This window comes from Lycorma delicatula, chromosome 2, assembly GCF_047948215.1.
Source record: "Lycorma delicatula isolate Av1 chromosome 2, ASM4794821v1, whole genome shotgun sequence".
Lineage (NCBI taxonomy): Eukaryota > Metazoa > Arthropoda > Insecta > Hemiptera > Fulgoridae > Lycorma > Lycorma delicatula.
The window spans coordinates 140,426,455-140,449,880 of record NC_134456.1 but is presented as its reverse complement, the minus strand read 5'-3'; the positions used below and the strand labels follow the sequence as shown (position 1 = coordinate 140,449,880).

At 29.8% G+C, this 23,426-nt stretch overlaps 1 protein-coding gene across 10 annotated transcripts in view; it reads right to left on the bottom strand.

Annotated features, from left to right (window-relative positions):
• Positions 1–23,426, bottom strand: part of Piezo (piezo type mechanosensitive ion channel component) — a 481,248-nt gene that overhangs the window by 159,894 nt on the left and 297,928 nt on the right. For all 10 annotated transcript variants that reach the window (XM_075356335.1, XM_075356333.1, XM_075356336.1 and 7 more), the window contains 2 exons: positions 23,153–23,306; positions 12,928–13,097 (listed from right to left, as the gene is read on the bottom strand). In XM_075356335.1, the coding sequence (XP_075212450.1) occupies positions 12,928–13,097; positions 23,153–23,306 (324 nt within the window). The remainder of the gene's footprint in view (positions 1–12,927; positions 13,098–23,152; positions 23,307–23,426) is intronic.

The window sequence follows — 23,426 nt, the reverse complement described above, 5'->3', positions numbered from 1 at the left end:
AGAGAGAGAGAGAGAGAGAGAGAGAGAGAGAGAGAGAGAGAGAGAGAGAGAGGAGAGAGAGAGAGAGAGAGAGAGAGAGAGAGAGTTAAAAATGAAATTAGGACTGTTCGTACAATTAGATGGCAACATTTACAAGAACAAAACATAAAATCATTTAAAATGACATAAATACAACATTGAAATTTACAACAGCAAACTGGAATGAAAAAGTATATTATTACCAAACACTTTCTAGATTATTAAAATAAAATATCTCCTAAGGTTGTATTGTTTTAAATAAATTAATTAAAAATTCAAATTTAAAACAATTAAAAAGAAATTATAAAAATAATCTGACTATGAGGTTTCATTAATCTGATCATTCTTATCTGTTTGACATTAGATGAATAAAATAACTTATTATGGATATATGGGTCAAAACAACTGAAATGGAAAAAAAATCCACTTTTTGAAATAAAATATTTCAAGCTTGATTTAAAAATTACTGTTTTTTCCTCACCTAGTGTATTTAAAATTAAAATTTCAATTTAAGGAAGGAGCATATCCTTGGTTCTCTTTCCATATTATTATCTAAACTTATGTTATAGTTACTCATATATTTATTAAAACACAGTTTAAAAGAATGTAACTAATATAAATCAAAATGTATAATCTAATGGATAAGTCCTCAGACAACAAAGGATGCTAACATCACTTTCTAGTGAACAGTTAACTGTGAAATGAGCTAGTTCTACATGCCTCAAAACCTTTCCTGTATAAGATACAGCAATAGTTTGTTTAACTTAGAAGAAATTTAAGCACCAAGAGAATAATTGGAACTATAATTATGCTTTGTGGATTTTACTGAATGAAATTAACAAAGTAGAAATTAAAATGTGGTCATTAACATTTCGTGTAACATTAAATTTTTAAGTTTATTTATTTTTAAGTTTGTTTTTACCATTTCAATCCTGCAAGTCTGCAATGCACAGAAACAAAACATTTTTCAAATATTTTAAATAAAACAAAAAATCTTTAATAAGTGCTTGAAATACTACAGACAGTTATTTATATGATTTTTTGCTTGATGACTTCACTAAAATTCACCACAGAAGCTTTGAAGCTTGTAAATGGGAATATGTAAATGGAAATTTGTAGCATATAAAAAATGTCATGCCTGATTTTGATGAACATATTTGTTGTATTTATTCTGATTATTAGTTTGCAATAAATCACAGAAGATATTCTTACTTATTTTTTAATACAACCTTTATTTTTCAAAAATAACTTATTTTCGAATGTATTTGCACCATCAGATCTATTCTTAAATAATACTTAATTACAAAGAAATTTTTAAAAATACCAGAAATTGTAATAACCACTCATATATGTAGTTAATTATAGAAATAAAATAAAACATCACAATAGACTTTAAACTCATAACAGCTATCTACACCTAAACTTAAAAATTTTAAAAAGTATATAAACTAGACATAGCTGCATACCCTTTATTCAAATTTAACAGAGTATTTTTTTTACTAAAATAATAACCAAATGTTAAGAAAAAAAAAATTGTAAACAAATTTGGCATATGGTTATGAGGTTATATAAATAAATAACTAAAACTAGCATAATTTTTAATTATTATTAATATATTAATTATTATATATATCAAATTATTTTAATGATAAACTAAAACTTACATGTGAATTAGAAAATAGTAAAATGATTAACTTCGTAGATAATCAAATGATAATAACTAGCAAACACAAGTAGAAACCAATAAACAGTAAAATATATAGTATAAGGATTCATATTATCCATAGTCATAAAAAGCAGAATAAATCAAAACATCACTCATATAGCATAAATATACATATATAATAACAAAATAGTCACCAAACACAGTAACACAACCTAAAAAACAATACAATTAGTCTTTTAGGTTCTGTTCTGTTAAGTGAGGTTTGTAAATAAAATGAAGAAACTGGTTCAGAAAAACATTTTATTTACAATCCAATTATACATGGATTCTATCACCTTCGAAATAGTTCCCTTGGGAAGCCACGCAATGCTTCAAATGGTTTTCCCACTCTTCACAGCAGTGTTGAAACTCAGAAACCGCAATATTCTTCAGATGGTCGGTTACTTTTTTTAAAATGTTTTCTACTGTTCCAAAGTGGTGTTCTTTAAGGTGTTTTTTTAGTCAGGAACGGGGAAAAGGTCGCAGGGACTTAAGTCAAGTGAATAAGATTGTTGAGGAACTACAGGAATGTTTTTCTTTGCCAGACTCATTAACAGAGAGTGCACTGTACCAAGGTGCATTGTCATGATGCAACATCCAGTTGTCTTTATTGGCGGGTCTCAAGCGGGCAACTCTTTTCCACAATCTTTCAAGAATTTATCAGTAGATATATTGATTTACAGTCTGTCCTGTAGGCAAAAACTCCTTATGGGCTATGTCATTACTATTGAAGAAACAAATTAGCATGGTTTTGATATTTGATTTGCTCATTTTTTCTTTTTTGGGATGTGCTGAATTTGAAGTATGCCACACCTTGCTTTGGCATTTTGTTTCTGGGTTGTACTCAAATATCCAAGATTCATTACCAGTAATAACATTTTTTTAGAAAATCAGGATCAGTTTCAATTCACCCTACAAGATCGTGGCATACTTCCACCCTGTTGTTGTTCTGTTCAACAGTTTTTTGGGATCAATTTTACACAAACTTATTTCTTTGTCAAAATTTGATGGACTGTGGTATTATTAAATTCAATTATTCTGCAATCATTCTGAAAGTTAATTACCAGTCATACCGTATCAAGTCTCTGATTTGCTCAACATTATTGTCACTTTTTGATGTTAACGGTCTTCCAGAGCATGGATCGTCCACAACTGATTCCCAGCCATCTGAAAATGCTTTAAACCACCTCGTGCTTTAAAACTTGGACTTGTGACAGAGCGTCATTTCCATACGCCCTTTTCATTTCTGAAAAAGTATCAGTATCATTCTCGCAGAGTTTAACACAAAACTTGATTGCACAACGTTGTTCATAATCACTCACTCATTTTTGTAACGCACAACAAAAACTCGTTTCACGAAAACTTTGTTTACGTCTCACATGGCAACAATAGGCTAAAAATATTAATACCCAATATAAATCAGTTGTTTATATAACCATATTTTTACTAGTATTACCACTTTGGCTGCCAAAAAAACAAGTCTCATTACTTTATTTACAGATCTCGTATATATCCAAACTAACAACAAGATTGTGAATTGGAAGCACAACATATAAAACAAATCTATGAACACACAATGCAGAATGCAGAAAATAAATGGAAAAAAAATTGAAAAATCTGATGCTATGAGCAAAGGAAAGAATGAAAAAGAAATGATATCCAAAATACAAATACACAAAGGAAATAACCGAAAACTTGGAAAAAAAGTTATTAAGAAAATTCTAGTGACATATACACCTCACAACCATATTATAAAACATTTTCAGAAAAACTGATAGTAATAATTACAGTATTCCTAAGATAAAATGTGACCAGTGTGAATTAGTTAGGAAAATTCGCCACGTAATTATAAACAACGATTTTTTAAAATGTGGTTGTATAAAGATGAAAACTGATCTAACACAGTTAGTTACCTTATAAAAAATAAACACACTGTAAATATAAAAACATTTTTGTGCACGTGTGTATGTGTGTATGAGTACTGAATTAAATAGTCATACTAACAATATAGAACAATTAGAAATGTATAAATAAAATATTTACAAATTTAAAAGTAAACACAACTGAAATCATAAGCAGATTAAAGGAAAATGTTTTATTTAAGTTAATAGAAAAAGATAAATTTATCTATTACTGCAATGCTTATTATGGATATTGATAAATATAATTCAGTTACTAGGAAGACTTTGCCAAAGTTATATGCCTTTCTTATAAATTCTCTTTTATTTTTTAGTAATTATGAATTACATTTAATCTTTAATAAATGTACAAGTTGGTCAAAATGCCTTCAGTAATCTGTCAATGAATAAAAATGCCTATTCATTAACCATGGCATATTAAAAACAATCATATATGTAGGATTTTTTGAACAAAAATGTCTTTATATTTTTATTAAAAACAAGTGTAAAGTATCAAAAAAATAAAAATTTCAATATCTCTTAAAAATAAATGTCTGTAAAACACCAAAACCAACACAACAATAATAACCACTACTAAATTCTGACACACAATTATCTAATAACAGCTGGTGGAAATGCTAAACTTTTTCTTATACAGAACTGCAAAGTCAATTAATTAGGAATAGTACTGACTAACATACAATAAAAATGTCAATGTGTTTTATAAAGAAACATATAAACATATGAACATGGTTATCTATTACTTTATAATAGTCTGTAAGCCTTTGGTGTAATTTAATATACTGTAAAAGTGAATTTATAAATTCAACTCATAAGAAATAACTGATGTTACAAAAATAACAAGATTATAACTAAAGCTATTTTCAGTAGAATAATGTTTATTATAATGAATGGTCTACCAGTGGGAGGAATGTGGCAGTATTGCTGACCTAAATTATTAATGCAATATCTTCAACAACAATTTATTTTATCCACAAATATCCCCTCTACAAACAATATTTTCTTTTAACAGTCGTGTTACAAAAAAGAGGTGAATCCTTTTTTACAATTAAAGTTAATAGTCAAAGTTTTTACAATTAAAATAATAGATTTCTTAAAACATTTAAATTCCTGGCATCAGAGCATACAATTTAAAATTGAAAAAGAAAAAGTAATGAATTTCCCAATACCTTTACAACTACTGTAAAATAAAATTTTGTTCATAAAAATAAACACAAACAGATTTACTAATATTGTATGACTTGAGCCATCTCACAAATTAAAGCCTAGTTAGATTCAAGAGTACCATTTACTAACAGATAAACTGTAATTCAGATCACAATAACATCAAACGCAAAAGATAGTGGTTACAACACATCATTACACAGAATCTTATTAATAAAGTGAATCTTATTAAGACATGAAAGTAATTGTAAGAACAAAGTAGTGAAAATAAAAATAAATTTTATACTTGCACAATTAAAAAAAAAAAAATTGATACATCTGGATTATAGTTATTTCAGCTGAAAAGGAATTAAAAATCTAAATAACAAAGTAAAGGTTTACATACAATTACACACAATATAACCACAGAGAACAGTGTAATAAAAAATAAAATGGTTACACTGACTGCATAATTTAAACAACAGAATGCAAGGAATCAAAGCAATCCTATGTCAATTTTTGTGCAACACCTAAAAACCAGTTTTCCAAAACATAATTGAAGAGCTTAAAATAAAAGTCTGTTTTAATAAGATGATGCCAAAGATTTACTAAAAATAATCTAATTTTCAATTATCATTCTGTCAACCTTCACAGGCATGACATTTTTAATACATTACAAAATTCATGTTTAATAAGTGACTATAATTGGGCTGTTATCTCATAATTGCTAAATTAAAACTAAATTTATGTAAATTAACTAAGCATAAAAAGTTTTATAATTAAAAAGTTGATAATCCTGATTATGGTGGTTATCTTTAAAAGCTCACTATTCTTGAAGAAGAGAGAATGTACCACAAAACATACTTCATGTCCTTAATATTCTATAAGGGCAGTTCGAATTAAACTGATAATCTAAATTAATACAATAGAATATCTCACTGAAACAAATGTCCAGTTTGAAGTAAAACTAACGTCTGTCCAATAGATCTGTTTCCACTTAATTTTTTTCTGGTTCACTCAGATGCAAGGTGTATTAAAATGGTGTGATAATTCTTACATTTAGTTATTTTTTAGTTGTTGATAATTATAATGACTACAATAAATTTGCAAAAGAACTTCATTTTATTAAAACATACAGGTTTAACATAAGAAAATTCAGCTGAATATATAAATGGAGCACATATAAATACACATTAATTATGTTTTAGAAACAATACAAATAATCATCATATCTTACAAAACTTTTTATAAACTAAATAGTAATGGTAAAAATAATGATTATGATTATGACAGGCAGACATACTAGAAAAAAAAACATACTGGAGACAACACACTGTCTCCATTCTGAACTCCTGATGTTTCTTGCAGAGAAGAAAATAAAGAATGCAAACATTAAATGATCTTGAATAAAACAGTTTTAATAGAATAATACAAACTCAGCATGCAACTAAATCAGAAAATAGGTTGTCTTTGCACCACAGTGCACAATCTTGGAGTTCATTGCAATTGATGGTGTTTAAACCTACAAAATATTATCTAGTAACTACAGCAATTATAACTACTAAAAACAAAATGACATCTGGTGAATGACTTATAAATTCAGTTATCTTTGGTAATAAAGAACAATCAATCTCAGTTGAAACTTACCAATAAAATATATGTTAATGTTAAGACTTACAAGTTTAAACATATATACATATACATATATTTGTATGTACAATTTACTAACTTTTGAAATTTATAAAAATAAATAATCATTAAATATACAAAATTTAATATAGCAAAGTATTTGTGGATTGTAGATTATTAATATATCTAGAAAGTGTTCAGTTCTAAATAATGTTAATTAACATACACAGAAAGACTACAGGGAAAAATAACCTACTACCACTTTTACCCCAATGACTTCTTAGACACCTTCCATTACAGTCTTCGAATCCTATTAAATTCTTCTTTAATCCTGTTTAGGCAGAACTGTATTCTTTTATGTATGAACAATTTACAATAAATAAATAATAGAATATTAAATAAAAATTCATAATTAAATATGCAAAATTAATTATTGCAATTAGTAAAAATAATACAATACAATACAATAGAAAAAAGATTTAAAACATGAAAACTTAACTTTTGCAGTAAAAAAAAAACTCATAAGTAGTTTTTATATACACATATGTACATAGGAACACTGCACAAGAACATACAAGATTTGTGAGCGATCCATTCATTGATTTACATATTTACATATTTGACAATATCCTCGTTAAAAAGATTTTAAACTAAAAACTGGTGTAATTGAACAGAAAAATAAAACATTTTTGTATTAATTGAATAACTAGAAAAATTGAGTTTAATACATGCTATTCATTATTCTGTCTCAAACATTACATTAATTTTAAAAAAAATTAATGCTCAAAACACTAAAATAGTTTATTAAAATAACCCTATTAAAACATTTAGATCATGAAATTTAAAAATTATTTTGTTTTTATAAACATTTTCAGAGCGACATCTCATGTCATGTGGCCTACACTGTCTTTAGTTAAGATATCTTACACTCAAACATACAAAACAGTAAAAAGTAGCATTATTAACAAAAACTGTTTTTTAAGAATTATTAATAAAAATAAAACGAATGATAATTTTAAAAAATATCAAAATTATTACATCTCATAATTATGTAGCGAAAAGTTTATTTATCGAATCATAATTCCATTACTTCAGTATTAAACAGATATTACACAAATACAAATTATTATATACACACACAATATAATTGTTATGTTTTATAAAAAACTAAGAAATATTAACAGAAAGAAGCAATAAATGAATCGTGAATCAACGATGAAGTAACATTCTATTTTGAAAATTTTAATAAAAATTATACCCTTTCTACTTTACTCTGAAAATACGTATCGAAGTTCTACTAAAATTACATATATCTCTATGAATAATTACAGTAATTAATTAATTTTTTATTACACAGATTATAGAAATTAAAATCTACTACTGTATACATGCAGTATATATCATTGCTTCATCCAACTTATAGTGAGCACAGTTCATAACAATCATAGAGCAACCTATATAGCACAGTGATAACAGAGCTTAAGCAAAATTGTGCTTAAAGTGAAGATTCACAGTGGTACAGTACATGTGTGATGTGACCGTGGAGAAGTAGTAGAAAATGAATGACGAGGAGTAGAAAGCGGAAACCACGGTGGACCAATTGGATAGCTGGAACCACGTCTGTGATGAGGAGCAACAACCGCTCCATATGGTGGTGGTGAAAAAACTGGAAATGAGTCGTCCAGTGATGGAGCTCGATGAAGCATCTCTGATGTAGGAGGTGAACCAAACGACATTCGCTGTGGTTCCAGGTAGCCTTCAAGGCTAACCGTCATTATAGCAGAAGTAGGAGTGGGTGCCTGAAGTAGGGGTGTAATGTGTGGTACATCATCTTCAACAGGAGTATGGAATCCTTGGAGGGATAATGGAGAGGAGATACTAGCAGAGGAATCATGGGCAAGAGGAGCAGATGCTGTCGTTACTGTAGTGAAAACACACTCGGTATCAGTGCAGATTACAAATACAACAAATAATGTGAAATAATCAACATATCTCAATAAATTTTCCTTACTTAATAACTTAATACTAATATTTCAACAAATACAACAACTATTAAAATTACAAAAAAGAACTAACCTGTTCCTTTAATTTTTATTTAAGGTTACATTGGAAATTAACAAATCAACCAAGAAAATAGAACACACTAAATATTAAGAATGAAAAAAATATTAAAGTATTAATCCTTAACTAATGACATCACTTCATCAGACCATTTAATTATTTTCACACAAAAAAAATTAATAATAAAATTTAGCTGGAGTAATTAAAAATATCTACAGCTGCTAACAGTTCCTGAATAGAATAATATATTATTTCTTATAGTTTTTGAATTAATGTAATTTTCTTGTGACATTTACTAGCAAGATAAATGTCATAATTGAAGTTTATCTGATCAACTGATGTCATATCATCCAATGATGTATTTAAAATTCATAATAAAATACAAATTAGTACAGCGTGTCCTAAGGAAGAGTTTACTCTCTTTGACTGGTCGTAGATATTTTATTTACCTACTGACAGTTTCACAAGATTAATTGCAAAATTTGGCTGAAATCTAAAAAAATGGTGACCTTTCAAAATAAAGCACAGCATTGTCCAAGAAATTTATTTTACAGACAAAACAACTACTGGAACTGTTAGAAGTTGAAATTACTGATATTTATATGTTGAATTTTTTCACAATAAAAAAAAAAGATGAGAAGGAAAATTCACAATGAATTCTATCCACAGACACACATAGCAACGCTTCACAAAGTAATGTAAACATGCCTGTAAAATCTTCTTAGAATCTGAAGAATTGTTTTTCTGATTATTCTTAAGTCACCAATAATATTTATATTACAGGAGGGAGTATAAGTACTACTTTAAATACCTACCAAAAATACATCACAAACAATTAAGTTTAATGAACTTGGTGGTCCATCCAAAAGCTCATTCCGCATCCAATCCAAAATCATGTAGTTCATCATTTAACAACTTTACAGTATTTAAATTATGAAAGAAAGTATTATCTTTTTGAAAAATAGCATAATTTACTCTATCTTTTTCTTTTATAAAAAACAGCTGTTTAACTATTTGCTGAATAAATATAAACTGGGCCAAACATATCCTAACAATAAAAGCATATGGTTTTAGATACTGAGACTTAAGATATTAATTGCACTAATTATGTACTTTGTAGGTTGGTTGAGTAAATGAAATAAATAATAAAATTTTATTTTCCTAATGTGTATGTTGCTACGATGACACAACACATAAATAATAATTTATTTTTAATATTATTTTTCTAATGTGTTTATTGTATATGTTGGACTCTAATGGCCAACTTGTCAAGTAATCAGTTGTTTAACAGCTGATTTTCGAACTCGAAGGTTCTGAGATTCAAATCCTAGTAAAAGTTAGTTGCTTTTATATGGATTTGAATACAGTGGATGCCATTGTATTTTGGTGGTTGGAATTCAATTAACCACAAATCTCAGGTACAGTTGGCCTGACTCTGTACAAGACTATACTTTGTTTATATGTCATACATATAAATGTTGTTAATTTTTTTAAATTTATTTTTGTAGCCAAAAAATATTTCAGTCAAATTGGTTAGCAGATAAAATACTTATAGCCAGTCAAAGATATAAATCTCTTTACGGAACACCTCTTTCATACACTGCATAAGCTCTTAAAACTACAAATAATAAAATCATAATCAGCATTAACCAGTCTCTTCATTTTTTTTATATCTTTTTACAGTATGCATAACAAAATCAAGAAAGAGATGATTAAAAATAACTCACTTTCTGAAAATATTGTAATAATACTTACATCAGCACTACTACTGGTTACACTATATGCTGTGCTTACTACAAATCTTTTAGAGCTAGTATGCAGATCCTTCATCAGCCATGTAACAGGTGGCAATGTTGTCAATGGTTCAGAAATCTTAACCATTGTCAAAGGTTAAGATTGAATGCTGTCAAAGGCTAAGAAATCCCTTAAGAATGTAATTGAATCTAGGTTGTGTTTTATTATTTAAATTTTTTTATTTTTGCAAAATTTATTTCAAGCAAAAAATTTATTTTTGCAAAATTTAATTTTTTCAAGCATGTTGAAATCATGGTTTTGCATGCCATAAGTAAAATCTGAATTGTGCTTAACATCTACATTTGTGTTTTACTTCTAAGAGGTAATTTGTAAAGGCAATTATGTTGTGTGTGATGGCTGTTTGGGTTTCTTGAAAGTATGAGTAAATGTGCTACCACATTTTACATAATCACTGCAGATTAGTTTGTATACTCCTGGATCACTGTTTTATCAGGGTGTGTTTTGTTAGTTGCATATATGATCTTGAGTATACTGTAAATCATTTTGAAAGCAACACAATTAACCTTCTTTTCTGAAATTATCAGTTGATGACAGTTAATGTTGTGTACTTTTTATCAAAAGATGTGGTTTAGATCTGTATTTTATATAACAGCTATCAATGAATGCAGCTGAGTAGCTACATATGATAGATAACTACAACAAAGAATCAAAATGCATGAAATATCTACCATATGATAACAACTACTCACTTGCAACAACTTATTACATAAAATACAAATATATATTTATTATATACACAGTTATGGAACATACAAATACTCCAACTACAAACCTCAACCAAAATTTACACAAATTTGCAACATTCTAAGCAAGAAGGTTATTAAAAAGGTCATATGATGAAGTAACAAGATACACACTAATAAATACAACAACCTAGAATAATGCAAATTTAACTGATATTTGCACTGAATACTGCAACTGAATAGGCTGAACACATTTATTCACAGATTAAAAGACATATTTTGCAAAAAACCAACCTTAGGAAATAAAATCTTAGAAATAGGAGATGTATAAAATATTAACTCAATGTGCAAATTTTATACATATCGCATAAAAGCTAATCTCAATGAATTCATACATAATGAAATTTACTAATACACTTAATGAAAGTAATGTAGGTAGTGAAGGAACACAACAGTAATCAGTTATACTATTAAACCATGGACTAAAGGGGTTTTTTCCAAACATTTTAGACAGGCATCAATAACAGTATCATCACATCCAGTACTAACTATGAAGAACCACACAAAAGCTCCAAAAGAATAAAGAGGGAGGAAAATTACCTTGCATTGAGTAGAGCAAATTAAAATTTTTTTTTAAATCATTAAATAAACTTTTTCGTGCTGGCCTGAAGTGAAAACTATTTTGTAATTTTGTTTTCAAACCATTACATCAGTCGTTATAGTGATATTTTTAACAGTAAAATATATATATATATAAATTACAGTAATTTCTCAAAATTACCCCTCTTAAATATTTACAGGTATTTGTTTGTTCATCTTCCATCTTTTTTTACTCTAGTCATTTATACAGTGTTTAGAAGAAAACAATTGTACTAAAACTTTTTCTGAATGCTTTTAAATTTAAGATCTTTATGGTCTAAAATTGTAATTTAAAGCACTTCTAAGCATCATATTTTTAATTAATAAAACAATTCCAAATATAGATTAAATGCTTAATTAAATTTACTATGTTTAATTAATAATATATTAAAAAAAGTAATAATTATCAATATACATTTTTATAGAAAATAATAATTAAATAATATGTTATATAATGCATCTTAATTACATTACATTACTTTACTGTTTTTTAATTACAAAAATTGTAAAATGTCATACAAAAGTGATTCATTTTCCAAGATGGACCCAAACAAAAATAAAACTATTGTGAAAGATATCCATTTCCATTAATATTTGAATAGCCTTCTTTAGTAAAAACTGTAATTTTTATTGCACTATAATGTTGTAGTTGAAACTTACTTACTAGTCAACGCCCACTCTTGGCTGTTGAGCCATCTTGTGACACGCTGACCAGTATAGACAGGCTTCTGCGTAAACAGGGCCCTCATCATCCATGAAGGATATAATTCTTATTCCAAGTTTTTATTAAACTAGAATGGTATATGTTAGGGATTTAGTCTTAGATCTTTAGAATGTGTATTTGGTCTCTTCTTTGTTGATTCACTTGGGAAACCAATAAAAATATCTATCACTAAAGCAGGCACAGTTCATATCTTACACTTTTTTAATCAAATCTTCTCAATTCATACTTAATGGAACCACAGATACACAACAAAACAGTGGCTCAAGTTACTGATAAAAGATACTTAAATCAAAACATGAGTAGTAAACTTATGTCTTCATGTTCTGCTTTAAACTTATTTCATCTGAAAAGTTAATCTTCACATTCAGTATCCTAAACAAGATTGTAGGATTGGAAGATGCAAATCTAACACAGTAATCCAGGGAGCTAATAAATGACATAAAAACTGCAAACTAAAATAAAATCACCTTTAATATTATGAAAAATAAATTAATTATTAAATGAGTAATGAAATCAACCATTAGTACTTAAATCAGATATAAATAATGATTTTTGCTAAAAATTTCAAATTATTATTTAAAGTACACTCACCAGCATCATGATTAGGAGGTTCCCGATATTCCGGTCCTTGCCCGTGTACTTTTTGTTGTGATGCTTTGATTCGATCCATTTTGTTTTTAATCTTTTCAAGAATCTTTCGTTCTGCTTCCTGTTGCTCACTAATCTGTTTTTCACTTAAATCTTGTATCAGTTCTGCACCTCTAAATAACACATAAAAAAAAATAAGAATTAACTGTAATAATATAATAACTTAGTTTTTCTCAGGGGAACCTGTATCCCTAGAGAACGTGACCCCCAGGTGGCGGATAGGAGGTGCTTACCGGTTATTATGTAAGAGGTGACTGGAGAGCTGGAGGGAAAGAAAATACCTCCAAAGGACCACACAAGCCAGAGAAGAACACTCTGTATCAAACCCTGTCTTTGGGCTTCTTCGACATATTCGGAGTAGAGGCTGTAAACATGCTGTGCGTTCAAACTAGAACAGACAGAAGGATCGGCAGCGAAAGAATCTCAAGAAGATCAACGACAGCCGCCTAGCCTTTGTGTAAGGTTACAGGTTTGGCATCAAGTGTCAATTGGCCATAAAACATCAAAGCCAAACAAATTCTCTTGATACAATATGAAAATGTACCAAAATAGTGAAGCAATAAATACTAGGGCGTCCCCCCTATGCAACATATCTAGACACAATGCTATTAATATGCAAATAGTGATATTGGTTCATTGGAAAATTGGTTCACTGACCGAATGCAGTCAAGAATTGGCTGAGATCTTATACAGGCAAGGTATAAACAAACATATGCTGTATCCAAGAAATTAAATGAAAAGGTGCTAAATTCATGGATATCAGTTATCACTACCAACTCCTGTACAACGACTCATCAACATCAAGAAATTGCATATATATAACTCTTGACAAACATCTCAAACAAGTAAATAAGTTATTAAAGTAAATAAAATAAATGATAGAATAATGTACCTAAAACTAGCATTAGATAATCAACCTCTCATTAACATTATCTCTGTCCATACGCCCCAGACAGGTTGCGATAAGGAGTAGGAGTCTTTTTGAGAGGACTTACATGACGTACTTTTGGGCATACTAACACAGAAAGAAAAGTAATTGCAGGATCTAAACAGACACATTGGTCAAAAGGCCTCCAAGGACACACATATCCATGGGAATTTTGGATTCAGCACCCCAAACGATCAGGTGAAGGATATTTTAGAACTCACTGTTAATCACAACATGCCAGTAGTCAACACTTTATTCCAGAAAAAGAGTGAATACCTAATCACTTACAGGAGTGGAAAAGCTCAAGCTTAGACTTTTTCCTGTGTGATTCTTCACTGCGTACATTGTTTATGTACTGTAAAGTTATCCCAGGAGAGCCTCTGATCAGCCAACATCGAAACCTCTAGCCTGTCTCCAAATGCCTATTTGGAACACAAAACGCAAAGCTGAACCCTGTCCTCCAGTTTAATGGTACAACTTGAAAACATTGGAAGGTGATCAGGTCATAAAAAGAGTCGAAGGCTATCTCACTGACTTCGTGATGACCCAAGATGCTGACACAACATGGAACGAGCTCCACACCCAAATTACCACCATTGCTAAGGAAGAACTTGACGTATCTAAAGGCAAACTGAATACCGGGAAAGATGCCGGCTGGTGGTCCAATGATGTCAAACAAAAGCTCAGAGAGAAGAAAAACAGCTTTAAGGTACGGCAAGAAACAAAAGCAGGTATGGATAAAGATATTTATAACATTGCAAAAAAGCAACTAAACAAGCCATTGCCATCACCAAAGACTCAGTCAACAAGACTCTGATCAACTGACTAGAAAATGCAGAAGGAGATAAGGAAATATTCGTAATAGCCAAACAACGTTACAAACGCAGAATTTCAAACAAAATAAGTATATAAATGATACTTCAGGACACTTATGGGACAATGAAATTAACAACAGATGGCAAGAGTATTTCCAACATCTTCTAAATGAGAAGTTCCCAAAAGAGCGGTCTGTATCACTCCCTTACATACTTGGCCTGTACCCTATCTGAAGTAAGAATGGCTATCTCTGGTATGAAAAATGGTAAAGCTACCAGTTCGGATGAAATCTCAGCAGAACTCTGGAAGAAAATGGGTGCAGCAGGAGTTATATGGCTGACAAACCCTTTTAATCCCATCCTTACGTCTGGGAAGAAGTCAGATACATGGAGATTCAGGAACATGATACCACTTTATAAGAACAAGGAGAGTATTGCTGAATGTGAGAATTATAGAGCCATTAAATTAACCTCACATACCCTGAAGATATGGGAAAGGGTCATTATCAGTAGACTAAATAAATGCTCAACCATAATCACAGACTAGTGCAGTTTTACTACCAAAGTGGGCACCACGGCCATCATACACTGCATAAGAATACTGATGGACAAATATAAAGTCCTGAAAAAATATCTCCACCTTATCTTCATTGACTTGGGAAAAGCTTTTGAACAAATACCACACAAGTTCATATGGCAAAAACTAAGACCCCAGCTGATACCCGAGCAATACATCAGTATCATACAAAATGTATAATAACGTAACAACACAAGTGGTGTCACCAGTGGGTACAAGCAGTAGTCTTGAGGTCAAAATGGGAGTCCACCAAGGATCTGCTCTGAGCCCCTTGCTTTTCAACATTGTCATGAACTATATCACAAAAGATCTCAAAAAACTGGCTGCATGGATACTTTAATAAGCAGGTGATTTGGTTTTAATAGAGGAATCCCTACAACCTCAACAGATGGCGAAAGGCTTTGGAAAGCAGTGGCCTACAAGAGACGCAAAAAGACTGAATACATGCACTGTAGTTTCTCTGGTGACAACAGCAACATTCAAGCAGTACTATTGAAGGAACTCCCTTAAATAAAGTAGAGGAATTCAAGTATCTTGGATCCATAGTCAACATTAGAGCAAACACAGAAAGTGATTTAGAAGATAGAATCAGCAGGCTGGCTCAAGTGGAGGTCACTCGGGGTCCTCTGTTAAGGAAAAATACCTATTAGAACTAAAGGCACTGTGTATAAGTGAGCCATTAGACTGACAACCCTATATAGATCCGAGTGCTTTGGGGATAAGGAAATGCAAACAGCAAAAAATGCATGCCACACAGATGAAAATGCTGCGATGGACAAATGGTGTTACAAGACTTGACAAAATCCAAAACAAGTACATCCAAGGCGCCTTTAAAGTAGCTGAAATACAGTAAAAAAATGTGAGAAAGCCGTTTACGCTGCTTTGGATACGTAATGTATGGAAGTGAAGATCACATGACAACAGGTTTTATCCAAAAAGGAAGGCAAGAGGGGCACAGGCCGCCCACTGACTGTACAATTCCAGCCACAGAGTAATTCATTGGTTGTGTAAACTGTATACATTAAGTAATGCCAGATAACTAATTATTAATTCCTTTTCCTCTATTTACTTTTTAATTTACATTAAATTAGTTATACATTATATTAAATTATGACATTTAGGTTAATTACACATTTTATAAAATATTAAACATTCTGACTAGCACAGATGTACACATTTTCATGTTAATTCATTCACATTAAAAGAAAAGTAAAATTCATACCATTAATAATTGTAACAATAATTAAAACCAGCTGGTTAATTAAAACAAATAAATCAATTAACATCTCCTGTTAATGTAATGTAAACAGGAGATGTTTACAACTATATGGATGCAAACCATCCATAATGATATGCTGATGATGGGCATAATGTCAGAAATGACACAAAATCACCAAGAGTAGCGTAAAAGTATCAGGAGGGCTGACCTTAAACAGGGAACAAGCCAGGGATTGATTGACTGAGTATAATAACTTAAAAGAACAATTTTAAAATAGTATAATACATTTTTAGACAATTATGATTTCATCTTTTCTTTAATAATATATTGTATACACACTATATCCAATAATACACAAGGCTGAGGAGGTACACACCCACTAAAATTAACAAAAACCTCTTTACATATAAGAATTAAATTAATTTCTATAATGAAATAATTACATCTAATTAAATTACATACTCTTTAAGCTAATGAGTAAATTAACAAACAAATTTTAAGTTCAATGTAACAAAAAATTTTAAGTTCAATGTAACTCTTTTCGTAAGTTACTGGACAAATCATTATTATCTTAAATTTCATTGTATTATACTCTCTTTTGTAATAGAATTAATTTCACAAATAAATTCATCAACTAAAGAGAATAATCAATTAATCCACTATTCTTGATAAATGGACCTATCCTGAAAATTGTGAGCAAAAAATTATTAGGATAGATTTTAAAAACATTATATCTATCCTAGGTTTAAAAATCTAATTTGTTGAAAAATTTCACTCTAGGTCCAAATGTTAAATGTTGTTCCAGGAACTAAACCATATCATACTACCTGATTTTACGCTTTTTTGTCTTCAGTCATTTGACTGGTTTGATGCAGCTCTCCATGATTCCCTATCTAGTGCTAGTCGTTTCATTTCGGTACACCTCCTACATCTTACATCCTTAATAATTTGTTTTACACATTCCAAACAAAAATTCTTAACAAAATTCTTCTACCTCCATAGCCTTTTCTCTTCCTATTTTTACATTCAGTGGTCCATCTTCATTATTTCTGTTACATTTCATTACTTTCGTTTTTTCTTATTTATTATCATGCGGTAGTTCTTGTGTAGGATTTCATCCATGCTGTTCATTGTTCCTTCTAAATCTTTTTTACTCTCAGCTAAAATTACTATATCATCAGCAAATTATAGAATCTTTATCTTTTCACCTTATACAGTTACTCCAGATCTAAATTGTTCTTAACATCATTAACTGCTAAATCTACGTAAATATTAAAAAGTAACAGGGATAGGGAACATCCTTGTCAGACTACCTTTCTTATTATGGCTTCTTCCTTATGTTCTTCCATTATTACTGTTTCTTTTTGGTTCCTGAAAATGTTAGTAATCATTCTTCTATCTATGTATTTGAACCCTAATTTTTTAAAATTCTGAAAATTTTATTCCAGTACATTATCAAATGCCTTTTCTAGGTCTATAAATGCCAAGTATGTTGGTTTGCTTTTCTTAAGTCTTCCTTCTACTATTAATTTGAGTCCTAAAATTGCTTCCCTTGCCCCTATACTTTTCCTGAAACCAAATTGGTCTTCTCCTATTACTTCTTCCACTCTCCTCTCAATTCTGTACAGAATTCTAGTTAAGATTTTTGATGCATAAGCTAATTGTCCTGTATTCTTCACATTTATCTGCCCCTGCTAACTTCGGCATCATGACTATAACACTCTTTTTGAAGTCTGATGGAACTTCCCCTTTTTCATAAATATTACACACCAGTTTGTATAATCTATGAATCGCTTCATCACCTGCACTGTGCAGTAATTCTACAGGTATTCTGTCTATTCCAGGAGCCTTTCTGCCATTCAAATGCTTTAATCTTCTCTTAAATTCAGATCTCAGTATTGTTTCTCCCCTTTCTTCCTCTTCATTCTCTATAATACCATTTTCTAATTCATTTCCTCCGTAAAACTCTTCAATATATTTCACTCGCCTATTGAGTTTGCCTTTCATATTATAAATCGGTGTACCATCTTCGTTTAACACATTATTAGATTTTAATATATGTACCCCAAAATTTTTCTTAACTTTCCTCTATACTCTGTCTATTTTACCGATGTTCATTTCTCTTTTCACTTCTGAACACTTTTCTTTAATTCACTCTTCTTTCACTAGTTTGCACTTCCTGTTTAAAGTATTTCTTAATTGTCGATAGTTCCTTTTACTTTCTTCATCACTAGCATTCTTATATTTTCTACATTCATCCATCAGCAATATATAGTCTGAAATCCAAGATTTTCTACCAGTTCTCCTTGTTCTGCCTAAGTTTGCTTCTGCTGATTTAAGAATATCCTTTTTAACATCTTCCCAATCTTCTTCTACATTTTCTACCTTATCTTTTTTACTCAGACCTTTTATGATGTCCTCCTCAAAAATATTCTGTACCTCCTCTTCCTCAAGCTTCTGTAAATTCCACCGACTCATCTGACACCTTTTTTCAGGTTTTCAAACTCCAATCTACATTTCACTATCACTAAATTACGGTCGCTATCAATGTCTGCTCCAGGGTAAGCTTTGTAGTTGACGAGTTGATTTCTAAATCTTTACGTAACCTTGATATAATCTATCTGATACCCTGCAGTATCACCTGGCTTTTTCCATGTGTATATTCTTCTATTATGATTTTTAAAATGGGTGTTGGCAATTACTAAATTATACTTCGTGCAAAACTCAGTCCCCTCTTTCATTTCTTTTGCCCAGCCCAAATTCACCAGCTACATTTCCTTCTTGCCTTCTCCAATGCTTGTATTCCAATCTCCAACTATTATTAAATTTTCATCAATTTTTTTACATACACACTACCTCATCATCATCATTATGGGCGCTTGTAGGCATGTAGTCATTAACAATCGCTGTCGGTTTAGGTATTGATTTTATCGTTATTACAATGATTCTATCGCTATGCATTTTGAAATACTCTACTCTCTTCCCTATCTTATAGTTCATTACAAAACCTACTCTTGCCTGTCCTTTATTTGAAGCTGTGTTAATTATTTTAAAATCACCTGACCAAAAGTTATTTTCTTCTTCCCACTTAACCTCACTAATTCCTACTATATCTACATTTATCCTATCCATTTCCCTTTTAAATTTTCTAACCTACCAACCTTTTTTAGACTTCTAACATTCCACACTCGGACTTATAGAATGTTATTTTTTAATTTTCTGGTGACCCATTCCTTAGTAGTCGCCAGCTGGATATCCAAACAGGGGACTAATTTACCTCTGGATTATTTTACCAAGGAAGACTGCTCTATCTTTGTTATATGAAAATGCAAAGAGCTACATTTTCTTGGAAAAAAGCAGCTGTAGTTTTCCATTGCGCGCACAGAACTCAGAGGATTGAGTGATGTTGATATGGTCGTTTAAGTCATTGTGACCATTAAGGGCGTACCCTGAACAACTACTGAAAGAGCTGCTGCCCTCTTTCAGGAATCATTCCTTAGTCTAGCTCTCAACAGATACCTCTCTGATATGGTTGCACCTGCGGTCCAACTACTCTGTATCACTGAGCACTTAAGCCCCATCACCATCGGCAAGGTCACATGATTCATAGAGGGAGGGTTTTATTCTATCTACTGAAATCAATCTCAATTACATAAATCCCTTCTTCTCTTTACATTACTGATTTTGGACCAATATTACTGATAATGCACAATTATATACACATTAGTGATCGAGGTTCTTTTCTTTATTGAAAATAAAATTTAATGAAAATTATTTTCTCAAGTAAGCAGATTAAAACTTTTTTGTCAGATTTATGATTTATGTAATACACATACTTAAAACAAAATAATTCAAAAATAAAAATATTATTTATAAGTAGATTACAGTTACTATAAACTGAATGAATTTAATAAATAAGATTTTAAAATAAGAACATAATTTGCAATACTAACTTTACTAGGTGGGAATCTTTTGACCAAAAAACACATACAGATATGCATAAAAAAAAATACTGTAAAAAAATATCTTTAATGATTTTTGATTTCAATAATCTTTATCCTATTTTGAAACTTTTGTATCATTTAATTCCCTCCTATTTATTGAAAGAACTATGTTTTTTTATTTAATTTTATTGCAGAAAATGTATCAGTCAGAAAATGCTACAACAACAGTAAAATTTCCCAAATTGTACAATTATAAATGAACTAGCCGGTCAGGGCTTGCTTCACTTGCCTGACCGTCTAGCCAAGAGGCTCTGCTCCCTGGATCCTTTTAAATAATTTGTAGAAATCAAAAAAAAATTAGTCATTTTATCTGATTATAATTCTGTTGCCATGGTGACAGAAAAATAATAATGCAATAAAAGGATTAATTTTATTTTCTTTAATGAATATTCTTACTCTCTTAACCCCCACAAGACAAGGAACTTGATTTATAACTTTAAATCTTCCCTGAGATAACACAAAAGTATCCAGTAAATTTGAAAGCAATTGGTCGATTGGTTCTCTGCTGATGCTGTTACAAAAAAACAACACAGACAGATCCATAAACGTTTGCTTTTATATATACTGGGTGATAATTTGAAAAGTTACCACATTTATTATACAACAGCTATCAGTTCCATTGTGTTTCTCTTTCCAGGCATGTATACCATTCTCAGGGAGAACTTTTTTAAAATTATTTTCAAAGGAGTGTAACCTACCCTCTCGGCTATACCTACCCCAACTCAAAAATCTTAAATGGCAATGGTAACAGATAATTACAATAATTGAAAACCTGAAAAAAAATGAATTTTGGTGAAAAGAAAATTAAAATCCGCCTACCCCTTCGTTCGGCAGGTGCGAAAAACTGTTTGCGGTAGTACTTTTTTAAATTTCAGTCCAACAAAAATAACTATAAGATTATGTGATATTACTTCATAAACCATTTGAAATAATCATAGAGTGTGGATTAAAACTATGAAAATTTTTTTAAATTACCAATAAAATGAAAATTACCAAACAAAATTACGCCCTTAAATGTTTTTTTTTTTAATTTTCAAGGGTTGATAACTTATTTTTTTTAAATGAGACAATGTAGCTTGTGATACTTCATTGGAAGGCTCTTTCAGTGACAAGTAATTTGGTACAAATAAAATAAAAATTGGTTCACTGTTATTGAAGTTATGATTAAAAATGTGGTTTTGTTAGGTTATGTTGGGCTATAGTCTAAATCAGTTCTAAATAGTATTAGGAAAATATATTAATGTAAATTACAATTAAAAAGGTTAAATATTTTGTGGTTAATATTTTAGTTAATCTCAATTGTCCAAATCAAGTGTTATAGCCAGGGGCCTGCACCTGACTTTAAGATCATATTTCACTTAAAATCAGATATATGAATAACTTTCAATGAGAGGCAACATAAAATAATACTTTTAATCCTTTTTTAATTAAATGAAATCAAAACACAGTGTTTAGTGCTCAGATATAATTATAATATAGTTTTTTATCTAATTTACATTTACTTTTTTGCTTAAGAAAATGGTGGAAACAAATAAAAAGTAGATTATATTCCAATTACCTACAAATAATAATTGGGCTTGCAAATTATTAAAATTAAATAAAAGAGCAAAAAATAACCAATCTTAAAAATTACATGTTTAGCATTTCAAAAATTAAAAAAAAATATTGATACTTGTCTAATTTCCTTGCTGTTTTTTTAGCATTTTCTTTTGCATTTATATACTAGATTTAATGTTAATAGTGTAATATTTCTTCTGCTTGTCTTGCAGTTTTGGTTTGTTGTAGGATCGATGTTTTACCAGTGCAGCCTACAAATATGTCTCTTAAAACTAAACTTCAGTGATCCAAAAGAGATAACAAAAAAATGGTTTTTTGTAATTAAAAAGAAATAATCTAGGGAGAATAGTTAAAAAATTTGGTAAAAAATCATAAAAACAGGTGTCTATAAAGCTGAAAAAATAAAGTAAAGAAATAGATAAAATAGAAATTGTAACATTAATAAGTTCTGACTCCCTGAATAAAATGTAAAAATAAAGTTAATTACCATAGTTTGATAACACACTATATATGAAAATTATTTGATTTACTTGCAACCATTAACTTAAAGTAATATCGTTTACTTACAAACAATAAATAATCTTTCTTTGAATAGAAATTAAAAATGAAAGAAAAGAGTAAAAGAAATCCATTCTCACTTCTCAAATATATATTACAGATAAAATTAGTCCACAGGACCAATTCACATGAGTAAATGCAATCATCAGATCTAAGAACCTAAGTTTTATTTTATTCCATCATGAAATTATTCATAACTCTTTACAAACTTGCAATATTTATGAACTTTGAACATCTATACAAAGTGGTTAAGAAAGTATCTTGATCCAATGATTTAATGCTTTTCTTATGTTTCAACGAACTCAACAAAAGTACAGATTATCATAATCAGCAACCACAGTAAATTTAACCACAATTTTTCAGATGGAATATGAGATTATTACTAATAAACAAATGTTCAGAACTGAAATTTAAAAAAGTAATAATAAAAAATATAATGTGAAAGAAAATAAAATGAAATGTATTATTTGTAATTAATAATTTTAACGTACATATCAGATTGTAAATTACCTAGAAGCAAGAATTGTCATTGCTTTAGTCTCATTAACAATGTGTACAAAATAATGACTGTTGAATAATCGGCGTTGTAAGATCAAAAATGTGAAACAAAATCCATCCCAAGCAAGACCAACATCTGATTGAGGAATTAAGCAACCAACAGGATCTGCATTATAATTAAAACAAATACAATAAAGATTAGTTGTCAGTACAATAAAAAAAATAATAATATACACTATACAAAGTATAATCAGAATTTTTAAAAAAATTAATAACAGTCATGGAA